At 44.2% G+C, this 17,099-nt stretch overlaps 1 protein-coding gene across 1 annotated transcript in view; it reads right to left on the bottom strand.

The window, feature by feature from the left end:
- The window catches only part of LOC135055750 (fer-1-like protein 4), a 346,065-nt gene that overhangs the window by 169,290 nt on the left and 159,676 nt on the right, over positions 1 to 17,099 (bottom strand). The window contains exons 22-26 of the mRNA XM_063960172.1: positions 8,045 to 8,197; positions 7,409 to 7,592; positions 2,999 to 3,123; positions 2,404 to 2,538; positions 908 to 1,102 (exon numbers count right to left, since the gene is read on the bottom strand). Of these exons, the coding sequence (XP_063816242.1) occupies positions 908 to 1,102; positions 2,404 to 2,538; positions 2,999 to 3,123; positions 7,409 to 7,592; positions 8,045 to 8,197 (792 nt within the window). The remainder of the gene's footprint in view (positions 1 to 907; positions 1,103 to 2,403; positions 2,539 to 2,998; positions 3,124 to 7,408; positions 7,593 to 8,044; positions 8,198 to 17,099) is intronic.

The following is a 17,099-nucleotide window of genomic DNA, read 5'->3' as shown; positions in this document are numbered from 1 at the left end:
TCTCTGCACAAGCGATCGCACCCCTGCACAGTGATTACCCACTTCCCCTGTAGGCGGCAACTACCTGATCGCAGCACTGCAAAAAAAAGTCTGTGTGCGATCAGGTCTGAATCACCCCTTTATCCCTCCTATCAATCCCCCCTCCCTGTGTGCAAGGCCATATGGAGAAGCTCCATAAGCAATGGCCCCTCCTGTCTCCAGCACCTCCTCTCCTCTCACCAACACCCCAGCCTCTCTTGACACTGGCAGTCTTACTGATTGACAGTCAATCCCCAAAACAGTTTTAGACATTCGGCGCTGGATCAATAGAAATTATGCTGATTAAAGAAAAAATAGAGGCGATGGCCAAGGACAAGATAGGTGTCTGCTCTTAAGCAGTGGGACTGCTATACTACTGCTGGTGAGTCATGAAATTATTTTATTTAATCACCATAAGAGAATAACATAGGGGCAGATTTATTAAGCCCGGAGAAGTGATAAAGTGGAAGGTGATAATGCACCAGCCAGTCAGCTCCTGTCATTTTTCAAACCCAGCCTGTAACTTGACAGTTAGGAGCTGATTGGCTGGTGCTTTATCACCTTCCACTTTATCACTTGCCCAGGTTTAATAAATCTGCCCCATTATTACAAATACAGGTAATTTTTTTGTACATGGAAATAATTTATGTGTGTGGGAAAGTGCGCGGGAAGGATTCATACGGCAGCATCATTGCTGCTATATTGTATATAGTAATATTTGTTGTAAAAGTATTTGTCATACTAATGTCCCGCATACATATTTATAGCCTTGACATAACTATACAACAGGATAGGTACTGGTAACTGTGTGTGGATAGATAGATTGACAAGAATTTGAAAAAAAAACTGTAGAAATCCTGCGTTTGCCCATAAGCCCTCGCCAACTCACCTCTTTCATATAAGTTTTGTTCTCAAGTTCTATAAGTTCAAATACAGCGATGAGCTCCCCGCCTGACACATTGCCTTTCAGGATGTCAAAGAATTGCAGGGTTGGCTGGACATATTTGGGACCTTCCTCATCATTTTCATCCAGCAGTGTCACAATAGGGGTGGCAAATGCACGTCCCAGAAAGTCAGGTGACCCCTACAATGTGTTGGAGCACAATTGTATTACAAAAAAGTGATCAAAGTGATGGTATACAAATATATTGTCATTCTTTCATCAGGCTTCGACATTTTGGTTATCAAGTACTTAGCAGCCACTAGTATAGGTGAGATTATATTGGCCAAGTGGATGACAACTACTATCACCAGGCATGTCTACCAGATAAGCAGGAATGTATCTCTATAGACCTAATTTCTCCTACAGTCAGCATTAGTTGTGTTATACAAATAAGTTATCTGGAATTTAATACTAGTTACAGGTTGAGTATCCCATATCCAAACTGCTTGGGACCAGAAGTATTTTGAACATCGTATTTTTCCGTATTTTGGAATAATTGCATACCATAATGAGTTATCATGGCGATGGGACCCAAGTCTAAGCACAGAATGCATGTATTCACCTTATACACACAGCCTGAAGGTAATTTTAACCAATATCTTTAATAACTTTGTGCATTACTCAAAGTTTGTGTACATTGAGCCATCATAAAACAAAGGTTTCACTATCTCACTCAAACTCAAAATATTCTGTATTTTGGAATATTTGGATATGGGATACTCAACCTGTATTATATTTTACGGGTGGTTTGTTTTATCAGGGCAGATACTGAGATGGAGACCAATTTATCTTTTATCTTCTACCAGTAGTCCTAAGTCTATTCTATTTTCCGTTATGAATATCCTGTAGGCCAAGTACTGAATCCAGATGAAAATTACATAAATAGGAAACCATTGCCTTATGAAAGGATATTGAAATACCTATGTTTACACTATAGATCAGACTTCTATATGAACAGTATGAGTGGAATATTCCAAATAGTCGTTAATTTGGAGAAATTCAGAAAGCTTAAGGGCAGATATAACAACGAGTGTTATTCTTGTTATCCTCATTACTAATCTTAAATGGTGCTCCAACCAATCACTATCGTGTTTGAAAAATGACAGTTGGGAGCTGATTGGTTGGAGCACCATTTAGTAACTAGTGATAACAAGAATATCACTCGTTGAATATGCCACTTAATTTGCAATGTGAGAAATGTCTGCCAAAAATCTTGATTATTTAATTTTATCATTTTAATTCAAATACTATTCTCCAAGTTGTAGTGAAGTTGGTGCCTGGTGTATGAACACGTGTATACAAATATAACAATTACAGTTAGCTATTATTAGAATACAGTTAATTGTATTATTCTTCTCTTTAGTGATGGAAAATGGCAAAGCAACAGGGAACAAACATTTGCATCCGAGCATGACAGCACGTAGTATACATGTTATACTTACAAATTTATCCTGATCAAAAATATTGATAATGATAAGTGGTGGATCATTTTTCAAGTCTTCCATATTCCCATCCATCAGAAGATTGTCATAGAGCAGCAGTTCATTCCACATGGGAGCAAGAGTCTCATTAATGACCTGAAGATGAAATCATGCCCCATGGCTCTAATTATACACAATTTTACATTTCTATTCTACAGCAAAAAGCATACAGTAGGGGGATGGGGCAAGGGTCACAGACCATCTAGCTTATATTCATTCATTCAAGTATAATCAGTTGATTGGTAAAATATTATCTTGTTGTGATTTTATAGACAATGGGGTAAATTTATTAAGGTGGGGGTTTTATAGAACTGGTGATGTTGCCCATAGCAACCAATACGATTCTCCTTAACATGTATTTATCTGCTTATAGAAGATAATAGATAGAATCTGATTGGTTCCTATGAACAACATCACCAGTTCTAAAAATATCCCATCTTAGTAAATTTACCCCATTGTATGCTTTTTCTTATGAACTTTAGACTCTTGGCTTTTGAGCACAGACACACTAAACTATATTATTTGTTGCCATGGTGATCATAACCTTATCTCTTACCTTAGTAGTCTGGCAAAAGTTGCTAAATATGACTGTAGCGTATGGATCAGACAGGCCATTGTCATCGGCAGGTAGGATGCTACGAGCCTGGTACAAATGAGCTCTTAGCTGAAAGTAGTGGTAATCTACAGAATCAAGGAAGACATGTTTAGTACACGCGGTGCTGTGTGTTCCTTTCTTTCTTTCACTGTTTTACACATCCACACCCGTATTTGGGGGGTAATTCTGAGTTGATCGCAGCAGGATTTTTGTTAGCAATTGGGCAAAACCATGTGCACTGCAGGGGAGGCAGATATAACATGTGCAGAGAGAGTTAGATTTGGGTGTGGTGTGTTCAATCTGCAATCTAAATTGCAGTGTAAAATAAAGCAGCCAGTATTTACCCTGCACAGAAACAATATAACCCACCCAAATCTAACTCTCTCTGCACGTTATATCTGTCATACCTGCAGTGCACATGGTTTTGCCCAACTGCTAACAAAAATCCTGCTGCAATCAACTCAGAATTACCCCCTTGGTTATCATGTACAAACACACTGAGACTTCACAGAGGTTTTATCAAGGTGAAGGAATAAGCAAAAACTGAAAATGTTGAGTGGGCAAATAGGATTACAGTAAATGCTGATATCAGGGCAAACTCAAAAATAAAGTATCTTTTGCATTTCAATATTGGTGCACTGGATTTTCTTTCCCAGTTGTAAGATATGTATCTGAGAAGAAGTATATACAGAGGAAATACATATTAGCAAAGGAAGAATATTCTTATTTTATTTTTAGGGAAGAAAATAGTTTAGATTAAAATCCATAACTTCAATACTCTCGCTTTTTAATATATCTATTATATATATATATATATATATATATATATATATATATATATATAGAGCCAAAGAAATCAGGTGGCACTCACAGACTTGTGTCTTGTAGTCAAAACAAACTTCACTCCGTGAAGAAATTTATTGTGAAACAGGTAACGTTTCGGGTACGTATCCCCTTCCTCAGACAATTCAACAATGCAAAATACAGTGTATAAATACCATAAAATGACCCCACTTACCCCCACCGTCACGACTCCCAGCTGCGTGGACCACGGCGTGTCTCGGCGTCTCCCGGCCCGCACTTCCGGCTTCGACGTCACCGCCCGACCGGAAGTGACACGTTCAGGCTTCGCCGGTCACCATGGCAACGCGCTGGGAGCCCTGTGGATACAAACAAAACATGGCACAAGTTCGTCAATATCAAAAAACTGAACATATGTGAAAAAATGACACACTTCTCAATAACGTTCACTTGGAGCTAGAGTGTCAATAAAAACGTGCATATACTGGTCAAACATAACACAAAAAGATATAGACATCTAAAATCCGAAATAATCGTTTAAAACCAACTTAACATAACCAGTCTGGTGCAGATGAACCTGGTATATACACTATGCTCACGTGTGACAAATATCACTGGGTAACACGGGACATGGATGGCTCAATTAATGGGGGAACCATGATAGCTATCAATAGGCTGTTCTCCTGAACATTACCCCACCGAGTGTACTAACTCTACCAGAACCATGTGGGAAATCGCTCCAGATTCGACCCACAGTCCAACAACGCCACCCTGAAATCTTTCATAGATTAATGGATGGCGCTACGGGAACTAGAGCACCAGCGGTGAAGCATAATTTGTCCAGTGATGAACGACAAGCATTGAAAAATCTACAACAGAGGACTGACATCATCATCAGGGCCGCCGATAAAGGCGGCTCAGTAGTCATTCAGTACACGTCCTCATATGTGGCAGAATGTGATAGGTTGATTAGTGATAGCAAGACATATTGTCAGCTTGATCATGACCCCACACCGGTCTTCAAACAGAAGCTTGATTTGTTATTGAAACGAGCGGTTGATGAGGGGTTAATTGAGCCATCCATGTCCCGTGTTACCCAGTGATATTTGTCACACGTGAGCATAGTGTATATACCAGGTTCATCTGCACCAGACTGGTTATGTTAAGTTGGTTTTAAACGATTATTTAGGATTTTAGATGTCTATGTCTTTTTGTGTTATGTTTGACCAGTATATGCACATTTTTATTGACACTCTAGCTCCAAGTGAGCGTTGTTGAGAAGTGTGTCATTTTTTCACATATGTTCAGTTTTTTGATATTGACGAACTTGTGCCATGTTTTGTTTGTATCCACAGGGCTCCCAGCGCGTTGCCATGGTGACCGGCGAAGCCTGAACGTGTCACTTCCGGTCGGGCGGTGACGTCAAAGCCGGAAGTGCGGGCCGGGAGACACCGAGACACGCCGTGGTCCACGCAGCTGGGAGTCGTGACGGTGGGGGTAAGTGGGGTCATTTTATGGTATTTATACACTGTATTTTGCATTGTTGAATTGTCTGAGGAAGGGGATACGTCCCCGAAACGTTACCTGTTTCACAATAAATTTCTTCACGGAGTGAAGTTTGTTTTCACTACAAGACACAAGTCTGTGAGTGCCACCTGATTTCTTTGGCTCTACATTGGTGGGCCTGCCGGTCCACAAGGAAGGGCACCACAGCCAGTTGCTTTGGAGGAGTGACGGGGCAATTCTGGTATATATATATATATATTTTTTTTTTTTTTTATTATTTTTTTATTATTATTATTTACTCCAAGAAAATGTGTGGAGTTATTTTCTGTAATGAGCTGAATATATTAAAATTACACCAATTGTAATATTGTTCTTTCTCCCTGCAAATAGGATAAAATGTGCATGTGCTTTTTTATTTCTACAAAGACATATACAGAGTGTATGTGTATGTTATTAAATTAGGCATTCACATATTACATATTATTCTCCATTAACTGGTTTATTTGATAATCAGTTGGCATGTCTCCTAACACACTGAACTACATCAGATACAGGTTGAGTATCCCTTATCCAAAATGCTTGGGACCAGAGGTATTTTGGATATCGGATTTTTCCGTATTTTGGAATAATTGCATACCATAATGAGGTATCATGGCAATGGCACCTTAATCTAAGCACAGAATGCATTTATGTTTTATATGCACCTTATACACACAGCCTGAAGGTAATTTTAGGCCAATATTTTTTATAACTTTGTGCATTAAACAAAGTGTGTCTACATTCACACAATTCATTTATGTTTCATATACACCTTATATACACAGTCTGAAGGTCATTCAATACAATATTTTTAATAACTGTGTGTATTAAACAAAGTTTGTGTACATTGAGCCATCAAAAAACAAAAGTTTCACTATCTCACTCTCGCTCAAAAAAAGTCTGTATTTCGGAATATTCCGTATTTCGGATATTTGGATATGGGATACTCAACCTGTAGTACAATTAGCTACTCCCTAAGAACAGAGATACTGACAATCTCCAGACATCCCTAAAGATGCATGACCTTGAAATATTTTTCACCTTAGCTTTTTCATAACAGGAGAAAAGGGAAGAGGACTTCAAACTTGAATAAAGATTGTGTATTTCTGTTTTTTTTCTACATTTGTGATCTAGTTAGTCACCATACACGATGCCAGTATGGCTAGAAGATAAAAAATGTGCAGCTCTAGTTATTACATAGGGGACATGGCTGTAGGCTCATTATGAGTTTCCTTGCCCAAATGACTTCCACTGTTGATGTAAATTAGTGTCAGAGTCCTTATGTGCCATAGATAACACATGTTACACAGGCCAATGTTACCAGCACCAATACCCCTGCAATGTGTTAAAGTGGAATGGGTAATGTGATTACCCCCTACCGTTTATAACCATGTTTCTAAAATTTTCTTAAATTCCATAAAAAATTATTTATTTCAACCACATTACATTCACTTACATCATGTCACTGCTGATATTACAATGTTACTCAACTAACACATCTAACCAAGCACACCAATCAGCTGATCTGGCACCCAACTGTGTAAAGAGTTTGGCAAAAGAGAAAAACATATACCTCTAACGAGCCACTAAAAGGCACTTATTTATTCAGGCAACCTTTAAGCTAAATGTACATATAGTTCTGCTAGGCGTGTCTAGTTGAGCCATAGCATTACTTTAGTGCTGTCACTGTGTTGGGTATAATGTTGGCAACAGCAGAACAAAAATGTCTAGGTCTGGAGGCTTTTTCATGTTTAGTTATACCACTGATTGCTATAATGGTTATTATCTAATTCTACATTAATCAAGAAGTAATTATAAGAAAATACAGTATACCTCACTTTAGTTTCAAGCTATGAAATCAGTTTTGCCTCTAAATTGCAATGCTATAAACACCACACGACAAGCAAAGGGACTTGAGACACAAACTAGCAGCTATATAAATAGAATACAATAGTTGTGATCACACAGAATTGAGTTGCGATTACTCAGAATTGAGTTGCGATTACACAGAATTTAGTTTCTCACCGTCCCTCTGAAGCAGGACTGGTGGGTTGCGGGTAGGAAATTCCACCAGCTCTCCATTTGACTCGTACATGGGTTTATAATCCTCTGGCAGGTCAGTTGTGCTGTTTTTGGCATACTTAGTTACTCCAAGCCACATATACATTTCAGCTTTAGCAAAGATTTCCCCATTGTATGATCCTGGGATCTAAACAGAGAGGAGGTAGATGTTACCTTCAGTTTCAAAATGTATTGCCTTTTAAAAAGAAAATGCTTAGCAGCATACTGAGATGTCCATTTACCATTAGTGATGCAACACTCACCTGTTTGCAAAGTTATTGTGCGTGAGGGATGAGTTATGGCAAGGCTGAGCTGTGTATATTGGTCTTCTCTTGACTAATCTATTTGGCTGAACTATTACTGCCAATTAGAGAAACCCTACCCTGATATGACTGGGTTGTTCTGGATCATATGGACACATTAGTTTTAGTTTGGATATATTTATTGTTTTCTTCGTTATAATTTTTCCTGCTTTATGTTATTTATTATCACATAGTTAGTGAATAATTTGAAAGTGCCCTTCTCATCATTAGGGGCTTTCTCCTTTGATGCTGATATGTTAGAGCCATACAATTTCATATTCCACAGAGAAACTCTCACCTTGAAGTACAAAGTGGTGATCTTTCCACAATCCTTCCCTTTCTCCTCCTCTACCACAGCGTAGAGGATATTCTGAGCTGGGACACGTGCATAAGCCACTCTCTTATTGTTACTGAACATCCATATGATGACATCTGGAATTGTGCACTGCGGCTGTAAGATAGAAAATAGGAATTTAATACCTACTGGTAATTCCTTTTCTCGTAGTCCATAGTGGATACTGGGAATGTACTTTAGTACCATGGGGTATTGATCAGGTCCACTGGAGCCTGGCACTTTAAGAAAACATTAGTGTGTGCTGGCTCCTCCCCTCTATGCCCCTCCTAGCAGACTCAGTCTAGGAAAACTGTGCCCGAGGAGACGGACATACCATGAGAGAAGGAATATACAACAAGATAGCAGTGAGGTAACAAACCAACACACAACAGTAATAAAAGATAGCGGCACTAACCAGAACAGAGGATAGCCATGCTAACTATAACAAGGATAGAAACGCTAACCAAACATGGAACACGGACAGCAACAGCAGACCCAACCAAGAACACTTACAACCAGGTAAGCAGGAACACGAAGCACTGAGGCGGGCGCCCAGTATCCACTATGGACTACAAGAAAAGGAATTACCGGTAGGTATTAAATTCCTATTTTCTCTTACATCCTAGTGGATACTGGGAATGTACTTTAGTACCATGGGGAAGTCCCAAAGCTCCCAGAATGGATGGGAGAGTGCTGAGACCCCTGCAAAACTGCCTGACCAAATCGAAGGTCATCACTGGCCAAGGTGTCGAACCTATAGAACTTAACAAACGGGTTCGACCCTGGCCAGGAAGCTGCATGGCACAACTGTAGGTCCAAGTCACCCTGGGCAGCTGCTCAGGAAGAACCCACCGATCTTGTGGAGTGGGCTGAACACAACTCAGCAGAGACAATGCTGCCGAAGAATAGGCTTGTTGAACGGTCAATCTAAGCCAACGAGCAATGGATTGCTCAGAGGCAGGACATCCAATTTTGGTAGCGTCATAAAGGACAAATAGCGAGTCAGACTTCCTGTGACGGGCTGTCCTCCTGACGTAAATCCGCAAAGCCATCACAACATCCAAGTACTTTCGAGCAACCGACGTAGCCGACATTTTCGGAACCACAATTGGCTGATTTATGTGAACGGCCCGAAACAATCTTCGGCAAAAACGGCGGGTGAGTCCTGAGCTCCGCCCTATCCTCATGAAATATCAAATACGGGCTCTTACAAGATAAGGCTCCCAATTCAGACACCCATCTTGCAGAGGCTAGAGCCAGCAACATAACAGTCTTTCAAGTAAGATATTTCAGGTCTACCCTGTGCAAGGGTTCAAACCAGTACGACTGGAAAAAGTTTAAGACCACATTGTGATCCCATAGAGCCGTGGGAGGGACATAGGGTAGTTGAAAGCGGAGAACCCCCTTCAGAAATGTCTGTACTTCCGGAAGCACCGCCAGCTGTTTCTGGAAGAAAATGGAGAGAGACAAAATCTGAACCTTGATGGAGCTTAACCTTAAGCCCATATCCACGCCTGTTTGCAGGAAGAGCAGAAAATGGCCAAGCCGAAACTCCGCAGGAGAATATTTTCTACACTCACACCAGGAAACATATCTTCCAGATACGGTGGTAATGTTTAGATGTGACCACCTTATGGGCCTGGACCATAGTGGAGATAACCTTGGACGGAAGATCTTTCCTGGCTAGAATCTTCCTCTCATCATCCAAGTGTTATGCACACCAGTGCCAGCAGGAATGTACTGGTGTCTGAACGGAGAGGGATGCAAAACAAATGAACTCACAGACAGACTGGGGAATATGACATTACATACACAGAAGGTGATAGGGTAACAAAATAAACACAAAGTGAACAGAGAAGCCCAAAGGCTAAGAAACTGGGTGTCTCCCTAGTATTAGGAATGCTCAGATGGAAAGAAGCGAGATGTTGTGATTTAATACGTAGAGAACCCGAAATGCTGTTGCTAAGGGCAACAGCAAAACCCTAAAGGGTTACCAACGGGTGTGGCAGTAAACTCCTTGTTCAGAGATGGAATAATAGACACAAGGAGAGTCTCCACAATCCTAGTCCTCACTTGCAGTGCACTGGTTCAGTTCACTGCCACTAAACTGACACCTGAACACCTTGCACAGTGAGAAAGGATTTTGGCAGGCAAGTCTGAGAATACAGCCGCAAACTTGCTAGGTTCACAGAGTAGCAAAAGAACCCCAGCAGGTTAAACGACTGACTCCAGTCTTACTGCTAGGTCTGGATTGGCAGAGTGCAATACCAAATCCCAAGGCCTATTTGCAGTAAGCAACAAACAAATACAAAGTTTACACAGTACTAGCTAGCTTTCAGGAACTGACTAACCAACAAAGATTCAGCAGCATCTGCCTAACCTGAGAAGAGGGTTTATATAGCAGGTGCTGTCCACGCCCCACTCAGACCTCACAGACTGTGAGCACAAAAACCAGCACCGGATCCCCTGCCGTGCACAGAGCCTGTAACCACTGCACAGCAAAAGACCCGAACCGGAGTATCAGCTACGCTAAGGTTACTCCGCTAGCACTTGTCTCCCGGTTGCCATGACGACGTGGCAGCACAGAGCAGGAGACCCTAACAGTACCCCCCCTCTGACGAGGGGTCAAAGAACCCCTACCACCGGGTTTATCGGGGAACTGCGAGAAGAAAGAGCGTAACAGTCTGGGGGCATGAAGATCACAACTGCGCACCCACGACCGCTCCTCCGGGCCATACCCCTTCCAGTGCACCAAAAATGACAGCCGACCCCGAACCATCTTGGAGTCAAGAATCCTTTCAACAACAAACTGTTATAGGCAAACTCCGCCATGGACAGATGAGCAACCCAGTCAGTCTGACACTTGGAGACATAACACCTGAGGAACTGCTCCAAGGACTGGTTCACTCTTTCAGTCTGCCCATTAGACTGCGGATGGTAGCCTGACGACAAGCTGACAGAAATCTGGAGATCGGAACAAAATGCCCTCCAGAATTTGGCCACAAACTGGGATCCGCGGTCAGAGACCACATCAAGTGGCAACCCGTGGAGGCGCACAACATGCAGCATAAATAATTCAGACAGGCGTCTGGCCGATGGCAGCCCAACCAATGGAACGAAGTGCGCCATCTTCGAAAACCTGTCAACGACAACCCAGATGGCTGTCATCCCCGAGGATTTGGGCAAGTCCACCACAAAATCCATTGAAATGTGGGTCCATGGCTTAGATGGAATAGAGAGTGGAAGTAATGGGCCAACAGGAACCCCTCTAGGAGTCTTATTTCGGGCACAGATGTCACATGCCCGAACCCACTGATCCACATCCCTAGCCACCGAGGGCCACCACACCGCCCTAGATAGCAACTCCCGAGTTCTGGCAATACCCGGGTGACCTGCCGACTTCTTGGCATGGAATTCCAGGAACACTCGCTGTCTTAATCTAGGAGACACAAACAAAAGACCTACCGGAAGGTCTGGAGGAGCCTGCTCCTGTGCTCTAAGGACTAATGACAAGAGGTCCTGGGTAATGCCCACTTTAATACATGATGGGGACACAATGGGCAATGGCTCCTCGGTGGTCTCCTGGATTGGAGCAAAACTCTGCGAGAGCGCATCAGCCTTGATGTTTTTTGACCCAGGGCGATATGTTATCAAAAAAATTAAAGCGAGCAAAAAACAAAGCCCATCGTGCCTGCCTGGCATTGAGGCGCTTCGCTGACTCTAAATATGCCAAATTCTTATGGTCAGTGAGAATTGAGACCACAAACTTAGCCCCCTCAAGCCAGTGTCTCCACTCCTCGAGTGCATCCTTAATAGCCAACAATTCCCGGTTACCCACGTCATAATTCATCTCGGCAAGCGAAAATTTACGGGAAAAGTAAGCACAGGGATAAAGGCGATTATCAGACACCCCCATCTGAGAGAGCACTGCCCCAATACCCATCTCAGAGGCATCCACCTCCACCACAAAAGGACGCTCTGGATCTGGGTGTCGCAGCACCTTGGCCGAGACAAATGCCCTTTTGAGACGGGCAAAAGCCGCTTTGGCCTCACAAGACCAGTGAGCAACATCCGCCCCTTTCTTAGTGAGTGCCACCAAGGGCGCCACTATAGACGAAAATCCAGCGATAAATCGTCTATAAAAATTCGCAAAGCCCAGGAAACGCTGAAGCGCCTTCAAACTAGTGGGCTGCACCCAATCCAGGACTGCCTGTACCTTGGAACCCTCCATTTGGAAACCTTCTGGGGAGATAATATATCCTAGAAATGCGATTTGCTGAACTTCAAATTCGCACTTCTCCAGCTTTGCCCCAAGCCGGTGGTCTCTGAGTTTCTGGAGGACTAAGCGTACATGCTTCCGATGTTCCTCCAGGGAATGGGAGAAGATTAGGATGTCATCTAAGTATACAACTAAGAATCTATCCAAATATTCCCTGAGCACATCGTTCATGAAGTCCTGGAAGACTGCCGGGGCATTACAGAGCCCAAAAGGCATCACCAAATATTCATAATGCCCTGAGTGGGTATTAAAGGCAGTCTTCCATTCATCCCCCTCTCTTATTCGGATTAGATTGTACGCACCGCGTAGGTCAATCTTAGAAAAAATGGTGGCAGTACGAAGCTGGTCAAACAAGACCGAAATGAGAGGCAGTGGGTATGAGTTTTTAATCGTGATACGGTTCAATTCCCTGAAGTCGATGCAGGGTCGCAATGAACCGTCCTTTTTACCCACGAAGAAGAACCCCGACCCAACTGGAGACTGTGAAGGTCTGATAAATCCCTTAGCCAAGTTCTCCTGAATGTACTCTGCCATAGCCTGAGTCTCAGGACGTGACAGGGAGTACAACCTGCTCTTGGGAAGCTTAGCATTCGGCAACAAATTAATGGCACAGTCATAGGGGCGATGGGGAGGTAGTACCTCTGCAACTCTTTTGGAGAACACGTCCGCAAAATCTGCATAACATCCTGGCAATCCTGGCAAACTTAGCTGCGAAAGCCTGACTGGAAGGCTCAAGCAACTCCTGAAACAATCAGTACCCCAACTAAGAATCTCCCCAGAGACCCAGTCAAATTGAGGATTGTGGGCCCTTAACCAGGGTAACCCCAACACCAATGGGGCAAAAGTACAGACAGTCACATAAAAGGACAATTTTTCAGAGTGTGTGGCTCCAATAAACAAAGAAATCTGGCTAGTGCAAGAGGTAATTTTACCCTGGGATAATGGTTCCCCGTTTAACCCACAAATCTCAATTTCCGATGCCAAGGGTACTAAGGGAACAGAGTGTTTCAGGGCGAATTGGCGGTCCATAAAAACCCCGTCGGCCCCACTGTCCACAAAGGCCTCAGTCTTGACAGTTTGACCGAGGATCTTCAAGGTCACCGGAATGATAAAAGTCTTCTTGGGAAATTCTGACTTCTGGCCTGACAGGATATTTCCCATCACCCTCAGGCCTTGAAGTTTTCCGGCTTTTCTGGGCATGATACTACCACATGACCTTTATTCCCACAGTACAAACATAACCCCTGCTGTCTCCTCCGCATCTTCTCACACGAGGAGAGGCGGGTAGCCCCAATCTGCATAGGCTCCTCGGAAAATTCCTCAGAGTCTGAGGTTCCCTTGGGAAAGAAGGAAACCTCGGTCTCCCTTTCAAGCCTGCGCTCTCTCAGCCGTCTATCCACCCGAATGGATAACTGTATGAGCTGATCCAAGCTATCAGGCAAGGGATATTGTACCAGTTGGTCTTTTAACTGGTTAGAAAGACCTCTTCGGTACTGGTGTCTCAGGGCTGGGTCATTCCACTGGGTATCATGGGCCAACCTCCGAAACTCCGTACAATAAACCTCAACTGGCCTTCGCCCTTGCTTAAGGATCGAAATCTGAGCCTCGGCTGAGGCCGTCTTGTCAGGGTCATCATACAACATGCCCAGTGCCGTAAAAAAAGCATCAACACTTTTAAGCGACGGACAGTCAGGCTGCAACCCATATGCCCAGACCTGTGGGTCTCCTTGTAGCAAGGAAATCACTATGCCCACCCGCTGAATCTCCGACCCAGAAGACTGAGGCCTAAGTTGGAAATATAGCTTGCAGCTCTCCTTGAAACAAAAGAACTGCGAGCGATCTCCAGAAAAACGATCCGGGAGATTTACTTTCGGCTCCTTAACCCCTGAAGGTACTGCTGCTGCGGGAGCTCCGCCAGCAGCCTGCGAGGTGTGCATTTTAATGGACAAATCATTAAATTGTCGAGTCAGGACCTGCACCTGATCGACCACCTGTTGCAAAGTATTTTGAGGGGTATGCTCCATATTCCCACAAAATTTCAACAGGAGTATTGGGCTGCTGAATATGTTATGCACACCAGTGCCAGCAGGAATGTACTGGTGTCTGAACGGAGAGGGATGCAAAACAAATGAACTCACAGACAGACTGGGGAATATGACATTACATACACAGAAGGTGATAGGGTAACAAAATAAACACAAAGTGAACAGAGAAGCCCAAAGGCTAAGAAACTGGGTGTCTCCCTAGTATTAGGAATGCTCAGATGGAAAGAAGCGAGATGTTGTGATTTAATACGTAGAGAACCCGAAATGCTGTTGCTAAGGGCAACAGCAAAACCCTAAAGGGTTACCAACGGGTGTGGCAGTAAACTCCTTGGTCAGAGATGGAATAATAGACACAAGGAGAGTCTCCACAATCCTAGTCCTCACTTGCAGTGCACTGGTTCAGTTTACTGCCACTAAACTGACACCTGAACACCTTGCACAGTGAGAAAGGATTTTGGCAGGCAAGTCTGAGAATACAGCCGCAAACTTGCTAGGTTCACAGAGTAGCAAAAGAACCCCAGCAGGTTAAACGACTGACTCCAGTCTTACTGCTAGGTCTGGATTGGCAGAGTGTAATACCAAATCCCAAGGCCTATTTGCAGTAAGCAACAAACAAATACAAAGTTTACACAGTACTAGTAGCTTTCAGGAACTGACTAACCAACAAAGATTCAGCAGCATCTGCCTAACCTGAGAAGAGGGTTTATATAGCAGGTGCTGTCCACGCCCCACTCAGACCTCACAGACTGTGAGCACAAAAACCAGCACCGGATCCCCTGCCGTGCACAGAGCCTGTAACCACTGCACAGCAAAAGACCCGAACCGGAGTATCAGCTACGCTCAGGTTACTCCGCTAGCACTTGTCTCCCGGTTGCCATGACGACGTGGCAGCACAGAGCAGGAGACCCTAACACCAAGCCATCAAACATAGCTTCAGTAAGTCTGGATGAACGAACGGCCCTTGTTAAAGAAGGTCCTTGAGAAGCAGCAGAGGCCAGGGTTCCTCCAGGGAGATGGTCAGGAGGTCTGTATACCAGGTCGTTGAGGCCAATCAAGGGCAATCAGAATTTCCTGAACTCTTTCCCTTTTTAGTCTATTTAGAACTCTGGGAATGAGGGGATTAGAGAAAACAGGTATACAAAATGGTAAGACTACGGAGCCGTCAGAGTGTCCACTGCAGCAGCCTGCAGATCCCTTGTCCTGGAACAGTAACGATGGAGCTTCTTGTTGAGATGAGAAGCCATCAGGTCTATCTGTGAACTGCCCCACAGGTGAACCAGTTGTTGAAACACCTGAGGGTGAAGGCCCCATTTTCCTGGATGGAGGTTGCGCATGCTGAGGAAGTCCGCTTCCCAATTGTCCACGCCTTGGCTTCTGCCCAGAGCAGTATCTGTGACACCTCTCGCATTGCGGCCCTGCTTTTTGTTCCTCCCTGCCGGTTTATGAACGCCACCGCCGTGGTGTTGTCCGACTGTACCTGAATGGCCTGGTTTCGGAGAAGATAGGAGGTCTGTAGAAGAGCACTGTAAATTGTCCTGAGTTCCAGAACATTTATCGGGAGTACAGATTCCTGACATAACCACTTTCCCTGGAACTGGGCTCCCTTGGTCACAGCCCCCCAACCGTGGAGGCTGGCATCTGTTGTCAGTAGAGTCCAGAACTGGGTACTGAAACGCTGACCCTCCACAAGGTGAGAGACTTGTAGCCACCATAACAGGGAGATCTGTGCTTTTGGCGACAGAGCTATACTCTGGTGCATGTGCAGGTGAGACACTGACCACTTGTCCAGCAGATCCAGCTGGAACGGGAGGGCATGGAACCTGCCATACTGGAGTGCCTTGTAGGAGGCCACCATCTTGCCCAGTAGACGAATGCAAATATGAATCGAGATCTTGCGAGCTCTGAGCACCGAGTGGACCATAGCCTGGATTGTCAAGGCCTTGTCCATGGGGAGGAATACCTTCTGAGCCACGGTGTCCAGTATAATGCCCAGGAACTGGATTGTTTGTGGTGGTTCCAGGTGAGACTTCTGGAAATGTAGGATCCACCCGTGGTCCATAAGCAGACGAGTAGTCAAGTCTATGCTGTGTAGCAGACGTTCCTTGGAGACTGCCTTTGTCAAGAGACCATCCAAATAGGGGACTATGTTGACTCCCATCCTGCGCAATTGCAGCATCAGCTCTGCCATAACTTTTGTGAATACTCTTGGAGCTGTGGAGAGACCAAAGGGTAAGGCCTGAAACTGGAAGTGGTGGTCCAGTACAGCGAACCGGAGGTAAGCCTGATGAGGAGGCCATATGAGTATGTGTAGGTAAGCATCCTTGACATCCAGGGATATTATGAACTCCCCCTCCTCCAGCCCAAAGACCACTGCTCTCAGGGACTCCATCTTGAATTTGAACATGCGTAGATACGGGTTCAGAGATATTAGGTTCAAGATGGGCCGTACCGAACCGTTCAGTTTCAGCACAACAAAAAGACTGGAGTAAAAACCCCTGTTGTGCAACAGGGGAGGTACTGGGACCACAACCCCCGTTCGTAGCAGTTTTTGAATGGTGTCTTGCTATGTAACCCTTGCTATGGGTGAAGCTGGTAAGCTTGACTTGAAGATTCTGGGAAGGGCCAACTGTCACGCAGAGGGCTTCGTGGATGAGGATCTGGAGGTCTGGTCCAGAGATCCAGCAGCCTCTGGTTT

Source organism: Pseudophryne corroboree, chromosome 3 (genome assembly GCF_028390025.1).
Source record: "Pseudophryne corroboree isolate aPseCor3 chromosome 3, aPseCor3.hap2, whole genome shotgun sequence".
Taxonomy (NCBI): Eukaryota; Metazoa; Chordata; class Amphibia; order Anura; family Myobatrachidae; genus Pseudophryne; species Pseudophryne corroboree.
This window is presented reverse-complemented; position numbering and strand designations above follow the sequence as displayed.